A 15,127-nucleotide genomic window follows, 5' to 3' on the forward strand; every position below is an offset into this window, starting at 1 on the left:
CAGTCATATATATATATATGACTGAATTTCTTTTCTAACAAGCGTTTCATTTAAATGTGGCTTTGCTTCTACCTGGTTGCTTTTCTCTCCTGCAGTGTAGTGGCGATTGGAGTCAGGGAAGTGGATGTGACAGGATGTGACCTCCATCACCTTTTTGATGTTCCCACCACCTTTTCCGATGACGTGGGAGTGCTCTGTGTACGCCACGTCCATTTTCAGAGTCACTTTGTTATTCTGGTGTTTAAATTCACATAAAAAGTAGGACTTGTCTTCATACAATGTTGGGTGTTAAACAATGTGATGTTTTTGCAATTTTTTTTTTATGAGTGTTCACAATTTTTTTGTTAAAACACGTGTACAGGCATGCATTTGTGTTTTGCTGACAGTGTTCACCTTGGTTTCCAGCATGTCTAGTATCTTTTTTGTGGCTTCCATGACGTTAGCTCTCCTCCCTTCCACCTTTACATGTGGATCTAGATGTTAAACATGGATTTCAGTGTCAAACATTTGTCTATATATTAGTAAAGTAAACCAGTTTGTATGAAATTTTAAAAAAGAAGTGACCAAGGGTGGTGGTCAAGTATTTATAAATACAGGAACCATATTCCAACTATCAAGGGATTATGCTTCTCAGTCTGTACAGAAGGATTTACTCAAGGGTGTTGGAAGGGCAGCTCCAAACTTTGGATTTAGGAGGAGCACTGTGGCTTTCACCCCCGAGTGGAACATTGGACCAGATCTTTACCCTTGTCAAGTTGCTATGGGGGTCGTGGCAGTTTGACTTTCCAGTGTTTTGTGGATCTGAAGAAAGCTTGTGACTGTGTTCTTAAAGCATTCTGAAGCGGCGCTGGCAAAGCATGAGATGCTGAGGTGGGTCGTTTTTATGAACTATCTGGTCCATGTATAACTGAGGCAAGAGCTGTGTCTGCATCCTCAGCACCAAATCAAGCTCTTTCTCAGAGCTGGTATAGGCTCTAAGTAATGAGGGTGTTGCTTCAGTCTGTCATGGTGAAGAAAGCATTTAGCTAAAAGATTAAATTTGCAATTCACTGGTCCAGCTACATTCCAATCTTCACCTTTGGTCATGTTGTCTGGATGGATCATCATCAGTGAAAAACCAAAGCCCCAGATACAAAAGGCAAAGTACTGCTGTATTTCTCGCTGTATAAGTCACAGTTTTTTGCATAAATTAGCATGCCTGTGACTTATACAGTGAAGCGACGTATGTATTTGTTTTTTTTCCCATCTTTATAACTCAATTTTTGCTGAGATCTGACGATTTTATTCATTCTGACATGGAAAATATTGAGCACTACCATTTTAAGCCACTAGAGGGCTTTCGAGTAAAATGGCAAGCCAAGTGTCTCATTAATAGGTAAAAGTGCCTATTAATGAGACACTTGGCTTGCAATACCAATCCACCTTCGTCTCGCTCCGCAACTCCTGGAGCAAACGTGAAATCAGCTTCATTTCACCTCGCCGCCCAGGTGAAATGCAGCTGATTTGATCGTCAAAGTGCATTTATTAAGGAAAAGTTCAACTGAGACACACCTTTACTATAATTTTGAGCAAACAAATAATTGTTGTTAAGTGTTAATCTTGTTAAATTCTTGTTAAAGTCCTCCCGTGCACACACCCGCAGCCGCCATTTAGCAACCAATCAATTTTTGGCACAGCACCGGCCCACATTTCCGGGTTGTCAGCAGTGACGCATAACAAACACGACGCATCAATGGTGACACTTAATAGATGCAACTTATATGGTGAAGTGACGTATTCATATTTTTTCCCACTTTATTAGACATATTCATTCAACCTTTACTTATACAGGTTAGTCTCATTGAGCCTCGAGGACTCATTTACATATCTGGACTGATGCGTCTTATACGGCGGTGTGACGTTTAAGGTGGCAAGTACGGTAAGTAGAACCATTGGGTGTGAAATTATTGCTCAGCAAGGAGGGCCTGCTCCATCATGTATGAGCAGTGTTGTATAAAATACCTCAAAGTGATACTTAAGTGAAAGTAAAAGTATCTTACCATAAAATTACTTTTGTAAAATTTTAAATCTCCTTTAAAAATTATTGCTTGAATAAAAATCTTAAAGTATCTGACATTTAATGTACTTAAGTATCAAATGTAAATTTCTCATATAAAATGTACTTAAAGTAAGAGTATTAAGTAAAAGTGTTAAGAGTTTCCGAAACAACATTTATTGGGTGTAATATCCAATGACAAAAACTTGGAAAGTTTGAATTAAACAATGAAAGATTTCCTCTCTCTCCAGTAGTGTGCAACGGTAAATGTGAGAGGGGTGGAAAAACTGAACTTGTCTTTACTGGAATGAGGGTGAGTACCATATTTTCTGCTGTAACTGTCGCACCGCCCTATAAGTTGCATCTGTCCAAATATGTCTAAGAAAGTGGAAAAATCCATAAATATGTCTCTTTGCTATATGCGTCACATCTATTATGCGTCACCACTGACGCTTCGCGCTTGTTACACATCACAACCCAGAAATGTGGGCCGAACCCAGAAATGTGGGCCGAACCCAGAAATGTAGGTAGGGGGACTGTGGCAAAATGATTGTGTCATTAGATTCTCAGTCATCCACGACATGGTAAATTCAGAAAAGTTCAAGACAAAAACAATAAAGTATAATAAATAAAGTCCAGTTGTTTTTGTGTTGAACTTTTTTGTCATTATAACCACATTCATCTATTACATGATACAACGGCATGCCTTACAGCTATTAATACTCTGCTGCCATCTTGTGGCTGAAAATGGTACAGTTCAATTATTTTATTTTTTTTTTTGTTAGAAGGAATGAAAACGGTCATATCTCAGCCAAAAATTGGTTTATAAATATGGGGAAAAAAATCCATAAATATGTTGCTTCGGCCTATAAGTCACAGGGCATGCCAATTATGCAAAAAACTGTGACTCTTAAGCCAAAAAATATGGTAATTAACTGAAGCTATAAAGGAGTTGTTCATCTTCAGAAGAAGTTTTTTTGTTTTTTTTTTTGCTGTTGGTGTTGTTTAATATCAGACTTATAGCACTTCCTAATAGTAAAATAAATATATAATACGGATGGAGGTATTTCCTCCATTGGTTTATAGAAGGAGTTCAATCAGTGTGTACACTGTACAAAATAAATGTCACAAAAATGAAATAGTTTTTTCCTGCAAAACCAAAAACACGTGCACTCAAAAATCAAACAGAAAACATAGAGCAAATAAAGAAAGGGTGACTTGCTCTTTAAAAAGTCTGATTATAATGAATTATATTCATTCAACCTTTATTAACCTTTATTAACAAAGCTGTTAGAAAGTCACATTGTTGTGTAGTTGGCTTCTTTACTGAGCTCGGTTCTGTTTGGTTATGGCTTGTTTCTTTCAGAATATAATAGTTCCTATGCTCTTGAAAGCAACGTGGCTGTTCTGATGCTAGTGAAAGCACCGCTCTGTGTAAAGTGCTGTGCTCAGCAGTGTTGCCAAGTCCGCTTATTATAAGCGACTTTGGGCTTGTTTTTTTTTTCCTAAAGTCACTTGCAAATCTTGTGAGTCGCTGGTTGCAGTTCGTTTTTAGCTTATTTTGAAAATGAAGTTGCTTATTTGGGCTTGACTTTCTTTCCGAGTGAAACTAGTTGATTATCTCTTAGCGCCACACAAAAAACAAATGGTAGTAGATAGTTTGTCCCTTCCATGCCCCATTTTCTTGTTTGTCACTCCCACCCAAGTTGGCAAGGCAACAGGCGCACTGTCATTGTGTCAGTCGCACCCATACTGTGGCCGACCACTAGGGGGCTCCACAGGTAAAAGCTATTTTTCCATCTTTTTCATCTGTACCAGGCTAATTTTCCCACATGTAATTTTTGTGTTACGCACACGGCTGACGATCTAATTTGGATCATCACCAGTCGCGCTGACCGGCCAGTTAAAAGATGTACAAAGAAGTCCAGATGGATGGCTGCCAGACACACCTGAAGCTTTCCAGCCACTGCGTCCGCGGACGCACGCGAACGTTTAAAAGAACAGAAAAGAACCAAGAGTCCAGATGGACGCCAGCGACGCAGCTACATGACGTTTTCCAGCCGCTGTGGACGTGTGCAACCGACGACCGTTGATAACTAAAATAACTATAATATTATAATGAGTTGCTTCACCGCTGCCCACCCCGCTGCCCTCAGTTCCATTCCACCCAATCCGCGGTGGTGGAATTAATAAAATAAGACTAAGAACAGCAGGGCAGGCGGTGGTGGACTCCATCACCACCCGCTCCACTATTCTTAGGCTTATATTTTACGTGACGCATGTTTCTTTCGTTTTTGCAGCTTAATAATAGTTTTGCTTTTTCTGACTTATTTGCAGTATGATAAACTGTAGGAACATAAATATATGTCCAATGTTTTGTTGCTCTTGTTTGTTTTGTAAATAATAAATTACATTTTTTTGCTTTTTTTTTTTTTGCAAATATGATGTAGCGTCTTGAGTTCCTATGATGTCATCAACTAGTCGAAATCGACTCGACTTTTATCATGTTAAAGCCGACTTTTAAAAATATGTAGTCATTTAACTCCTACTGGTGACATATTCAGTAACAGCCATATGCATAGCAATTTAACTTATATTAAATGAAAAATGTTAAATGTTATTTATTAGCATTAGTCACCTGCGATGCTGTCTCACTTGTGGAGGCTTGTTCCAGGTTCCTAGCTGCAGTGTGGGATCCTCTGCACTCCTGTGCATGAAGGACAGCCTTTTTAAGATCAAAGTTTTTGTCTATCCATTGTGCCGTAAGATTAGTCACGCTAACGGGGCTAACATTTGACGTTCACGTCTGTGGTAAAACTCACTCAAGTGCAATCAGCTATTAGCTTCTCAATGACGTCGGAAATGACAGCTTGTAACTTGGGTAAGGCTACGTCCGGAAAAATATCTCTGACTGGGGACGATGTAGCGAGGCTCAGTGTTGTCCAAAAATCTTTAGAATCAGACATCCTCAACAGAAAAAAAAAACCTTCCACACCACCGAAATTTTGACTTCTTCCTCTCCGCCATGATCAAATCAGGTAGGCGCGCGTGACGTCATCACGTTGTGCTGCCGCTGCAGGCATCCTTGTCACTGGGTTGTCATACAAAAACAGCGCCTTTTATATGGGTGTTATTTTGATGGTATGGCCGATATCTGATATTTAACTTTAACGCTAATATCGGCCGATACCGATACCATGCCGATAATATCGTGCATCCTTAATTTGAAGCACTGGAGAGGGAAGCAGCAGCTTAAAAACCCATATAAATTCATTTTTAAAGCAAGATTGCAATTTTCAACTATTTTCACAGAACATAGATGCTTATTTTGTATATCTCTATCACCTGTATAAATAAATGTTAAATGAATGAATATTCTGCTGGACTTTAAAGTAGAGCCACTGCTCCTCCTCATGGAAAAGGGTCAGCTAAGCTTCTAGGCACCAGTTTTTCAGGCTGGGCTGAGACCTCACATCAGATTCAAAGCTCACTTTCTGGTTTGGTCATGCTTGGGATCTCCTGAAGGAGCTGGAGTGTGTTAAATGTCAGGGACTCCCTCCTGAACCTGTTGCCTCCACAACCCAACCATGAACTCTTGCTTTAACAAACGGATAGAGAATAAAGAGATCTGGATTTGAAGAAAGTAAGTTTTTCACCCTTTTTTGACTTGGCTCCTATCTTCAACTTGGAGGGCCATTTCACCTGAGTGTCTGTTTCTCTCATTACCTGCAGAAGAAACAAACAGGTGCTGTCATTGTATGCACAGTCAGAACGCAGGCATTCAAACACACAGAAGATGTAAGGACACAATGCTTCATTTGCATTTTAAAGACTGCAATTACCACTTTTATAAACGTGTCATGACTTTATGCAAACTTTGAAACAAATACTGAGCCTGTTTTCACTCATGTGTGAGTTAAGCTGGGGACTGTCAGTGATTACCACAGGATAGAGAAGAGTTTTCTTTGTTCGTTTGTCTTTGAGTTTGCTAATAAAACAAGATGCTTGACTCACTCTCTCGAAAAACTCTTCTCCTGTCTCTCTGTCTTCTTGTTTAGGAGCTGAAAGAGACCAAGCAGAAGAAACACAGATTAAATCCCAAATCTCCAGATTGAAACTGGAGGTGGATTTATCTGTAAAGGCTGAGCTGGTCAACAGCTTTTGTTGTTTTGTTCTCTGCACAGATTTTCAGCATAAAGCGGGTCAGTGTAAACATGTACATGCTCAGTGTTGACTCGGTTGAAATACTCCAAGTAAGTGGAACAAGAGGTTTCTGGAAACATCAACAAATTTAAAAGGCCATCGCTCCATGGTGACATTTACAGGGTTTGCATGGGGGGAGCACTGAGAAGCCCCCCACCCCCCATCGTCATCACTACGGGTTACGCTGGCCGGAGCTAAAGAATGGGAAGACAACAGTGTGAGGTGGTGGTTTGGGAAGACAATCACAAATTAAGCTTGAGACAGCAGTGGCATTTGCTGATGCAAAAATCTCCCCAATTACCCACAAAATTTAAACATTTATTGTGAAACTGAGAATCCACCTCAAAAGCAGAAAGAAGCTTAAAGATCTAGCATTTCTTGAAAGAATGCATACTTCTCTCCACATTTTATAGCAGTTTTAAACTAGGATCATCTTATATTTAGAAATGACTGAGTTCAAGCAAAGATTAAATGTGAGCTCAGTATTGGTTGAATTGGCTCAGTTGTAGCCTTTTGTTGTGTTCTGCAAGGGACATCTTGAGTTGAGTTAACTAGATGTACATGTAAGGATTACTTCCTGGATGTTTCATTACAATTAGTGAAACGGCTAATGAGTTATTTCGTGAAAAGATTGACTGCCTTAAAATAAGTAATGGAAAAGTTATAAACAAAGATCTTGCGCAATCTGGCAGTGCTCAGAAAGTATGTTGACAGTCAGCCTCAGGTACTACCACACTAAAACATAGCTCAACATCTCTAAACCTTACAGAGTTATAACCATTTCGGTGTGTTTTGACATCAAGTGACTGGGGCAACCATGGTGAATCATGGTGGCTCCAAAAATTCATCAGCTGTAGATGCACATCCAATGACCTGAGTTCCATTAAAGTTCATCCAGTTGTTCACGAGATATTCTGGCAGCAATCACACACACACAGTCCAACGTGCAAAAGCATGATCACTTTATTGTATTTAACGCTTCAGTTTTAGCCAAAGGTCATCTGCACACCTTTACAAACAACCAGCAGTTATCAGGACTGAATTCACTAAAGCACCATGTTATGAGCAAACATGATCTCCTGCAGTCTGCAAAGTCACAGAGTTCCCCTGGTGACACAAGGGAGGCATTTGTCATAAACCTGCCAGACAGCGATAACTAACAGAGGCAGTTACCTCTGCTTCCCAGACAGGCGGGATAAAAAGACTTCTGAATGCATAATCCACTGTGGGTCATAAATCAAAACTCTGCAGCAACAGGAGTTTAATGTGTGGCATCTACTAATAGGAACAACAAAGGTGCAGGCAGCTGGAGGCCCTGACAGAGGCGGGTTCGGGTGATAACGAGGGTCAGCACACATGGGAGGCAGCCATCAGAGGGAACTTGTTGAAAATGTGGTGAAAGCATCTGACTCACCAGACAGCATGGTTTCAAGCTTCTTCCGGTTAATCCTGAACCTGTCCTCCACCCACTCTGGATCTGAACTCTGCCCCACAGCAGCCGTTCCTCTTTCCTTCTCCTCTTCCTCATCTTCTTTCTCCTCTCTGAGCTCAGTCTTTGTTGTTGAGCCGGGTTTCGTGTTAGTGTCCATATCAGGCTGCTGGGGTGCTGCGGTGGCCGAAGAGACAGGGGAGCTCATCTCCATGATGTTGGTGGCCGAACGCAGGACTGAGCCTTCGTCGGTGTTTGTGTGTGAGGAGTGTTTGTGCATGTGTGTGACCAAGGAGACCAACAGAGGGAGAAAAGAGGGGGACAAGAGAAACACTCCCCCTGTTGCTTTTCTTTAAATCCCTCTCTGTCTCCTTGCGTTCAGGCTCCCACAGACTCGAGTGGACTGTGAGCCGCGCAGAAACTGTGCGCACTGTCCGCAGAGGGTTGAGACTTCATACTCGAGCGTCCACCCTGAGCAGCTGCAGACCAGCTACGCAGGCAAGGGGCGTTTACCTTCGGGACAAATTGAGTTTGCTGATTGGTCATTTGCTGACACGCCTACTGGATTGATTGACAGGTCGCCAAAATAAAAACGAGAGCTGGCAGCCCCAGCCGCAGTGGTCTTCTGTGTTGTTATGTGTTATATATTTTTAATAAAATGTTCTAAACAATTAAAAAAAACTAAACATATCAAACTGGCCCACCAGGAAATCTCCAGACCCTCTCGCAGCCACGCTGGGCCTGATTTTATATTGCTCATGAAAAATTCCTTCATTTATCACAATTTCAGTAATTTTGTCAATGGAGGAGGAGGAAGAGATCGCTTGCCTCTTGGAAAAAAGAAAAGAAAAGGCCAGATCAGGAATGAAGAAGGGGAATTTAATACATTGGTGTCACATACAAAACAGTCTGTCGCCAGGCAGTTTATTGTGCGACACCAAGTACGCATATGTAAAAACTGATTTTTGCGTGGACATGCCCGGTGGGCGTCCGCTTCAAGTCTGAAGGCTGGCACAAACTCAGGCGGACCTCAGTCCACAGAGGTCCACTCATACCAGATTAGACTTGAAGCAGACGCCCGTAGGGCATGTCTGCGCAAAGATCAATTTTTACGTACACGTACTCGGTGTCGCACAATAAACTGCCCAATGACGGACTGTTTTGTATGCGACACCAATGTATTAAATTTCACTTTTTCATCCCTGATCTGGTTTAATGGTCCCCCCCCCCCCCCAACCAAGAGGTAAGCGATCTCTTCCTCCTCGTCTGAAGACGCCATGACAGAAATTGTGAGAAATTAAGGAATTTATCACGAGAGAATTAAAATCAGGCCCAGCGTGGCTGTGGGAGGGTCTGGAGATTTCCTGGTGGGCCGGTCTGATATGTGGGCTGCAGGGTCAGTGCTCCCTGTTTTTTGTTTGTTTTTTTTACTTTGTATTAACAACATATAAACACAGAACACCACTGCCGCTTGCTGCCAGCTCTCATTTTTATTTATTTATTTATTAGCGACCTGTCAATCAATCCAGTAGGCATGTCAGCAAATGACCAATCGGCAAATTCAATTTGTCCCAAAGGTAAACACCCTTTGCCTGCGGAGCTGGCTGCAGCCGGTCAGGGTGTACATTCAAGTATGAAGTCTCAACCGTCTACAGTCAGTGCGCACAGTTTCTGCGCGGCTCACGGTCCGCCCGAGTCTGTGGGAGTCTTAATCCGGTACGCGCGGACCTCCGTGGACTGAGGTATGTGGGAGCCATTAACTCTTTCGTTCCTCCTTCCAGCCATTTGAGACTTGGAGGATTTGCCTGCAAGGATGGTTAAAATCAGTCCCTTCTCCTGCAGTGTCTGTTCCATCCCAGTGATTCCAGAGAGACTGACAAAAATCAACAACTTCAGAGTTTCTCTGAGTAAACCTGCACTAATCTTCAGTTCAACATCTACAGATGATCCGGATAGAAAAAGAAGAGCTATGAAGAGACGGAATAACATGTACCAACAAGTCACACACACAGGCACATCATGGAAACTAGCTTCACAGCAGCACACACAGCTAACAAAACAACCAGGTCATAGTCGTCCATTGCACCTCTGCTCTGACTTCCCTCCCCTTCCTCTAAAATGAGACAGAAGGCTTCAGATTCCAGTCTCAGCTGAAGAAGCACATGCAGAGGGGTGTGTTATTGCAGAGATTGGAGTTATCACCAATGCTTGGGATTAAAACTTAATCCTGATTTGCGGAGATGAAGTATGCTCAACTTGACCATGTACAAAGTAAATCATGCATGAACAACAGTAAATATGGCACAATATTTTTAGAAAGTTAAAAACGATCAAGAACACGTGACATCATCAAACCAGGTGTCAGCCATGTTGGAGGTATAACAAGAGCCACAAAGAAATGAGCATTTAACTCGTCTGTTGAACTCTTTTTCCTCCAGACTCACAAATGTAAGTATTTGAGATAGAAAATGTGAGGACGCTCAAATCAATCTGACCTCCACAGTTATCCAAACTACAAAAAGTTGTCTCAAACAGACGTTTATTTGGTCCCAAAAAAGGTTTGTTGGGACCTGGTTGGCCTGAAGAACACAGTTTTTCTGCTGCTGAAACAGCAGCCGTGCAATGATTTGGCTTCTGATCAGAGGAATAAAATTTTTTTGAGAAAACTGGTTTGAAGAATTAGTTGTTAAGTAAATACTTAAACTTGATGGTTTAACAATCTAAGATAATTAATCAGTGAAGGGTTTATTCTCATTCCTCTAAAAATCAAAAGAATCCTTTGGACAGAATGTTTTTTCCTGTCCAGAGCCTTTACACTTGCACTTGAGTACAGATCAAAAATGAAGCAGATAAGTAAACTGAATAGTGAATAGTTTTATGGTATAACTTTATTCATGTTTCATAAAAATCATATAATTCAATTCAAATTCAAAAATACTTTATTAATCCCAAAGCAAAATTAAATGTTATAACTCGTTATCCTCATTTCATTAAGAGGTGTTATAGATGCTGATGGCTATAGGAAGGAAGGATCTTTTGTAAAAGTCCGTCCCATAATGGATTCAAAGAAACTGGCCACAAATGCCATCCAATCCATCCACCCAGACTCGACTGGCCTCTCAGTTCCCCCGGACTGCAGGACTGCACAAATGCTGAGCAGAACTCTTCCCAGCAGCCTGCCGAGCTCCTCGTCACTGTGGACAGCCGGCTGCAGGTGCGGGGAATGATCCTGGTCCTTCCGCTGTCATGAGCCGCATTTCCTGCCATTTCCAGGATCTCAGTGGTCAGGCACTAATAAAGCACAGCCGGCAAGTAGACGGGAATGCCTCTATGGCACCTCCTTTTCAACTCACTTGAGATTTGGGGCTGTAGCTGAGATATTATTTGAGCTTTTGAGATGTTAATCAGCTGCTCCCAGTTGTAAAACATCACCTTGTTGTTATGGTTACGCATCATAACAAATGTTGAAAACTAAAAAAGTTTTGGTAAAAAAACAGCATCCGATACCAGAGGAAACAATCATCCAAAATAAGAGATTTACATCCAGAAAAAGAGGAATTAAAATTTCCAACAGCAAAATCTCAGAATGAATGTAACAGAGCTGCTCCAACATACAGCCACCCCGAGCGATGCAATTATAGAACTTATATATATATATATATATATATATATATATATATATATATATATATAGTCCTAGAGGCTCCATGGGACTAACCTGTTTAAATAAAGGTTGAATGAAAAAAATATAATCAAATAAAACTTAATTTGATTAAAGGGTTTTATTTGGTTATGTTTTATTTTTTCCAGAAGCATTGATGGACATCTGAACCAACGGCAAATTAAGTGTCCGAGAGTGAAATAATCAGGAATATTTCAGGTCAGAGTAAATGTCAGAGAAACTTGATCCGGGCAGTTTTGACATGTCCAAAACAGATCAGGAGTTTCTGGAAAAGAGTGTCCTTCATGATACATCTGCCTCTGTTTTACCTTCATGGTGATGCATCCTGGCCTTTTGGAATTTGCTAACGTCAGTGGAAACTCTAAACTACTTGTTTATACACCATCAACAACATTTTATTGTTAAAGCTAGAAAATCTCTTTCTTTAAAACATTTGGCTCTGGGAATAGGGTTCAAGTTTTTTTCCCAAAGGGTCATAAAATGATCGAGAATTTGTATTTGAATGATGAGTGCTGAAAGATTTTGCTGAACTTTGTTGAAAACTGAAGTGCAAAACTTTGTCAAATTGAGTCAAACAGAAGCTAAAATCAGAATAACAGTAAGTAAAAGTTAAATTTGTAAAACTGTAGGTTAAAGCTAATATTAGCAAAACTACAGATTAATATTAGTCACAACAAAAAGCTAAATGTCTTGAACTCTTGCTAAAAGCTACAAGGAGCAATAGCCAGAAACTAAATATAGGAAAATTAGCAAAAACCTAAAATTATTTAAACCAGAGATCAATGTTAAAAGTAGATAAACAGTAGAAAAAACTTGTAAAAGATAAGGTGAGGATGAAAAACTGACAATTCTTTATTTCCTCACTTTGCTACACGTTAAAACTCTCATTAGCTCTGACTGAATCAATCCTGGTTTGTAAGACCTCAACACGTGAGGGTTGAATCCGTTTAATCACATAATATTTAATCATAAGTCATCAATAACTAAATTAAATTAGTCGTTTTAATATTTCATCACTAAAAAAACAACTAAATCAAAATAAAATCAATAAGTAAACAATTAAGATCAACCAACAATTAACATAAAAATAAAAATGAACACAAAATTTGGGAATATTCTACATTTTGGCACCAAGGAGTCACTCTAAATCATTTGAACGTGCTTTAAGCAATTATATTTATTTTACAGTGATTTGCCAAGAATATAAATACCCATTTAATGATCTAAAATAGGATTTTAAAATAAGTTTATCTAAAACGGAAGCATATAAGTTAAATTAAATGTATAAATCATTGTTAACAACGCTGCCAGATTATCAAATTAATCAGGAAGCATCAGATTTGAAATTAAATTTATGACTTGTATCAGCCTAAAGATTTATAAAAAATATATACTGTATATATATATATTTTAAACACACATTCCTTATCTGAAATCACCAGGTAAAGATGGACTCTTACCAATTGGAAGATGGGTGGACGATTATCGACTCCGTCTGTCTGGGTTCCCACAAAGAGCTGAGCAAACCTGAGCAGCACGTGAGGAGGAAGCTGGAGGCCCAAATCTCACTGGGAACCAGTTTCCACCAAGGCTGACTTGAAGGTGATGTTTTGGAGAAGAGTCTTGGGTGGTCAGGAGACTCGCAGGCTTGAGAAATTCTTTTAAAGGTACAGAAGTTATCTCAACTTGTTTGTTTCTTTTGGCAGCTTTTCTCTTTATTTCCCTTTTGCCTGATGGACTTAGAAAAACAACTTTGAGTGAGCTTTACTTGGGTTCACACAAATTAACGAGACAGAAGACGAGGGATGAACATCAGGGCAGATGAGTAAAATCAGACTAACAACTCCAGATTATCTGAGCTGCAGATTGCCCGCCAAGGTTGTCTCTTCAGCTCGTTATCAAATCCAAGTTTCTTATTACGGCTAGATACCAGATGGCTGACGCTGGAGCAACCTTGACGTCTGTACAATGAGATCAACTCACGCCGTTCAAAGTTCTGGTAAAAGCTGTGCTGTCTCCTAAGACATATAGAAAAACTAGAGAAATTGCATTTCCTGCAAAAATGCAGTGTGAATGATTTTTGATGAAGAACTTGCTGAAAAACAGCTGAAATTAGCTAAAAAAACATGCTGAAATGTAGCTGAAATTGAAGAAAGGCATAAGTAAGCAAAAGAAAGCAGAAAATGCATGTGCATGCTGAATTAGGTTTAAGGAAGCAGAAATGAGAACAAAAATTAGGAAATTAGCTCAAAAAATCTGAAATTAGCTAAAAATAGCTGAAAAGTATATAGCTGAAAAATCAGAAAGAAGAAAGAAGACTACCATAAGGAAGAGGAAAGAGCTGAAATTAGCTAAAAAAAAATGTATAATTAGCTGAAAAAGCTATATTTAGCACAAAAACAGCTCAAAATATGAATAGAAAAGGCTGAACCTAGCAGAACAAGCTGAAATTTGCAAAACAAAGTTAATTAGTCTGAAAGTAGCTGAATTTACCATGAAAAACTTGAATTTATCTGAAAAAAAAATGCTAAAAAAAGTAGCTGACAAGGTAGAACAAGCTTAAGTTACCATAAGAAAGCAGAAAGAACATGTTTACCAAGTTAAGCTGAAAGAAGCAAAAATTAGCATAAAAAATGCTAATTATCTGAAAAAAGATGAAATAAGCAAAAAGCACTTGAAACGTAGCTAAAAAGCAGAAAGAAGCTTAAATTACCAGAAGGAAGTGGAGAGAGCCCATTTATTGCTAGGATGAAAATTTTGAAATGAGTGCAAAAATCAGCAAAATAGTGGCTAAAATAGTAGAAAAAGCTGAAACTTGCAGAAATAAGCTGAAAGGAGCATAGCAAGCTGAAATTAAGAATTTAGAAGACATGAAAATGTTGTAGTTTGCAGAAAGAATCTGAAAGGACCACAAAACATCTGAAAAAACAGCTGAAATTAGCTGAACATTTAAAAAAAAAAAAAAGGTTTCAATTTGCACAAGGAAGCTGAACCAGAACAAAATGTGAAAATAGCAGTAAAAGGATGTAAACAGACCTAAAGATTTGAAGGATGTAAAATGAGATCAATTCATTTTCTATGAGGAAAAAAATGTCAGAAAAGGCTAAATACTTCAAAAAGTTAAAGTTGCACTGATCCCAAAAGTCATAGCAGGATTGTCTTGAAACAGCTGAACATTTTGATTTATGATTTGTTAAAATAGCTTGAAAACTGCTAGACGAGAAACACGCCGAAAAATGTACGGAAGAAAAATGGCTCACAATAGTGTGAAAGCTTCATGAGCATTCAATGTTTCGTTAAAGGTTTTGACTGATTTAATAAATATAAATATTGATTTTTCACATTTCGAAAGATTTCATAATCAAATGAACAGAACTCATGTCTGCATAAATCCTGTTCTTACATTAAATACATCCTGTCTACGGTACTCTACTTGATTATTGTGACCTCGAAACGTTCACGTGCAAAAACACTCAGACGGCTCTCTGATAGAACAGAACTGGCAGAGGACTTTAGGTCACAGGTCGTAACGAAGGGGGCCTCTTCTTGCTACACTTGAAAAATGGCAAAATTGTAGCTAAAACATAAACAAAGCAAAACTGTAACCACAAGCTAAAAAGAGCATAGAGGACAAAAACAGAGCAAGAAAGTGGATTTCAGGGAAAAATGCTTTCAAATACCAGTAAATTAAAGTGATTGAAATGTTTTTTTAATGGGGAAATTTAGTGTAAATAAAATTTGTGTAAAAAAAATAGTGTAAATAAATAAAAAGAATCAA

General features: G+C 39.3%; 1 protein-coding gene across 1 annotated transcript in view; it reads right to left on the reverse strand.

The window, feature by feature from the left end:
* The window catches only part of bicc2 (bicaudal C homolog 2), a 25,704-nt gene extending 17,616 nt beyond the window's left edge, over positions 1 to 8,088 (reverse strand). Inside the window, exons 1-5 of the mRNA XM_037675851.1 lie at positions 7,653 to 8,088; positions 6,050 to 6,096; positions 5,692 to 5,761; positions 394 to 473; positions 73 to 234 (exon numbers count right to left, since the gene is read on the reverse strand). Of these exons, the coding sequence (XP_037531779.1) occupies positions 73 to 234; positions 394 to 473; positions 5,692 to 5,761; positions 6,050 to 6,096; positions 7,653 to 7,947 (654 nt within the window). The 5' untranslated portion in view covers positions 7,948 to 8,088. The remainder of the gene's footprint in view (positions 1 to 72; positions 235 to 393; positions 474 to 5,691; positions 5,762 to 6,049; positions 6,097 to 7,652) is intronic.
* Positions 8,089 to 15,127: the final 7,039 nt, after the last annotated feature.

The sequence above is a fragment of the Nematolebias whitei genome, chromosome 4 (assembly GCF_014905685.2).
Source record: "Nematolebias whitei isolate Nwh7 chromosome 4, NemWhi1, whole genome shotgun sequence".
In the NCBI taxonomy this organism is placed as follows: Eukaryota; Metazoa; Chordata; class Actinopteri; order Cyprinodontiformes; family Rivulidae; genus Nematolebias; species Nematolebias whitei.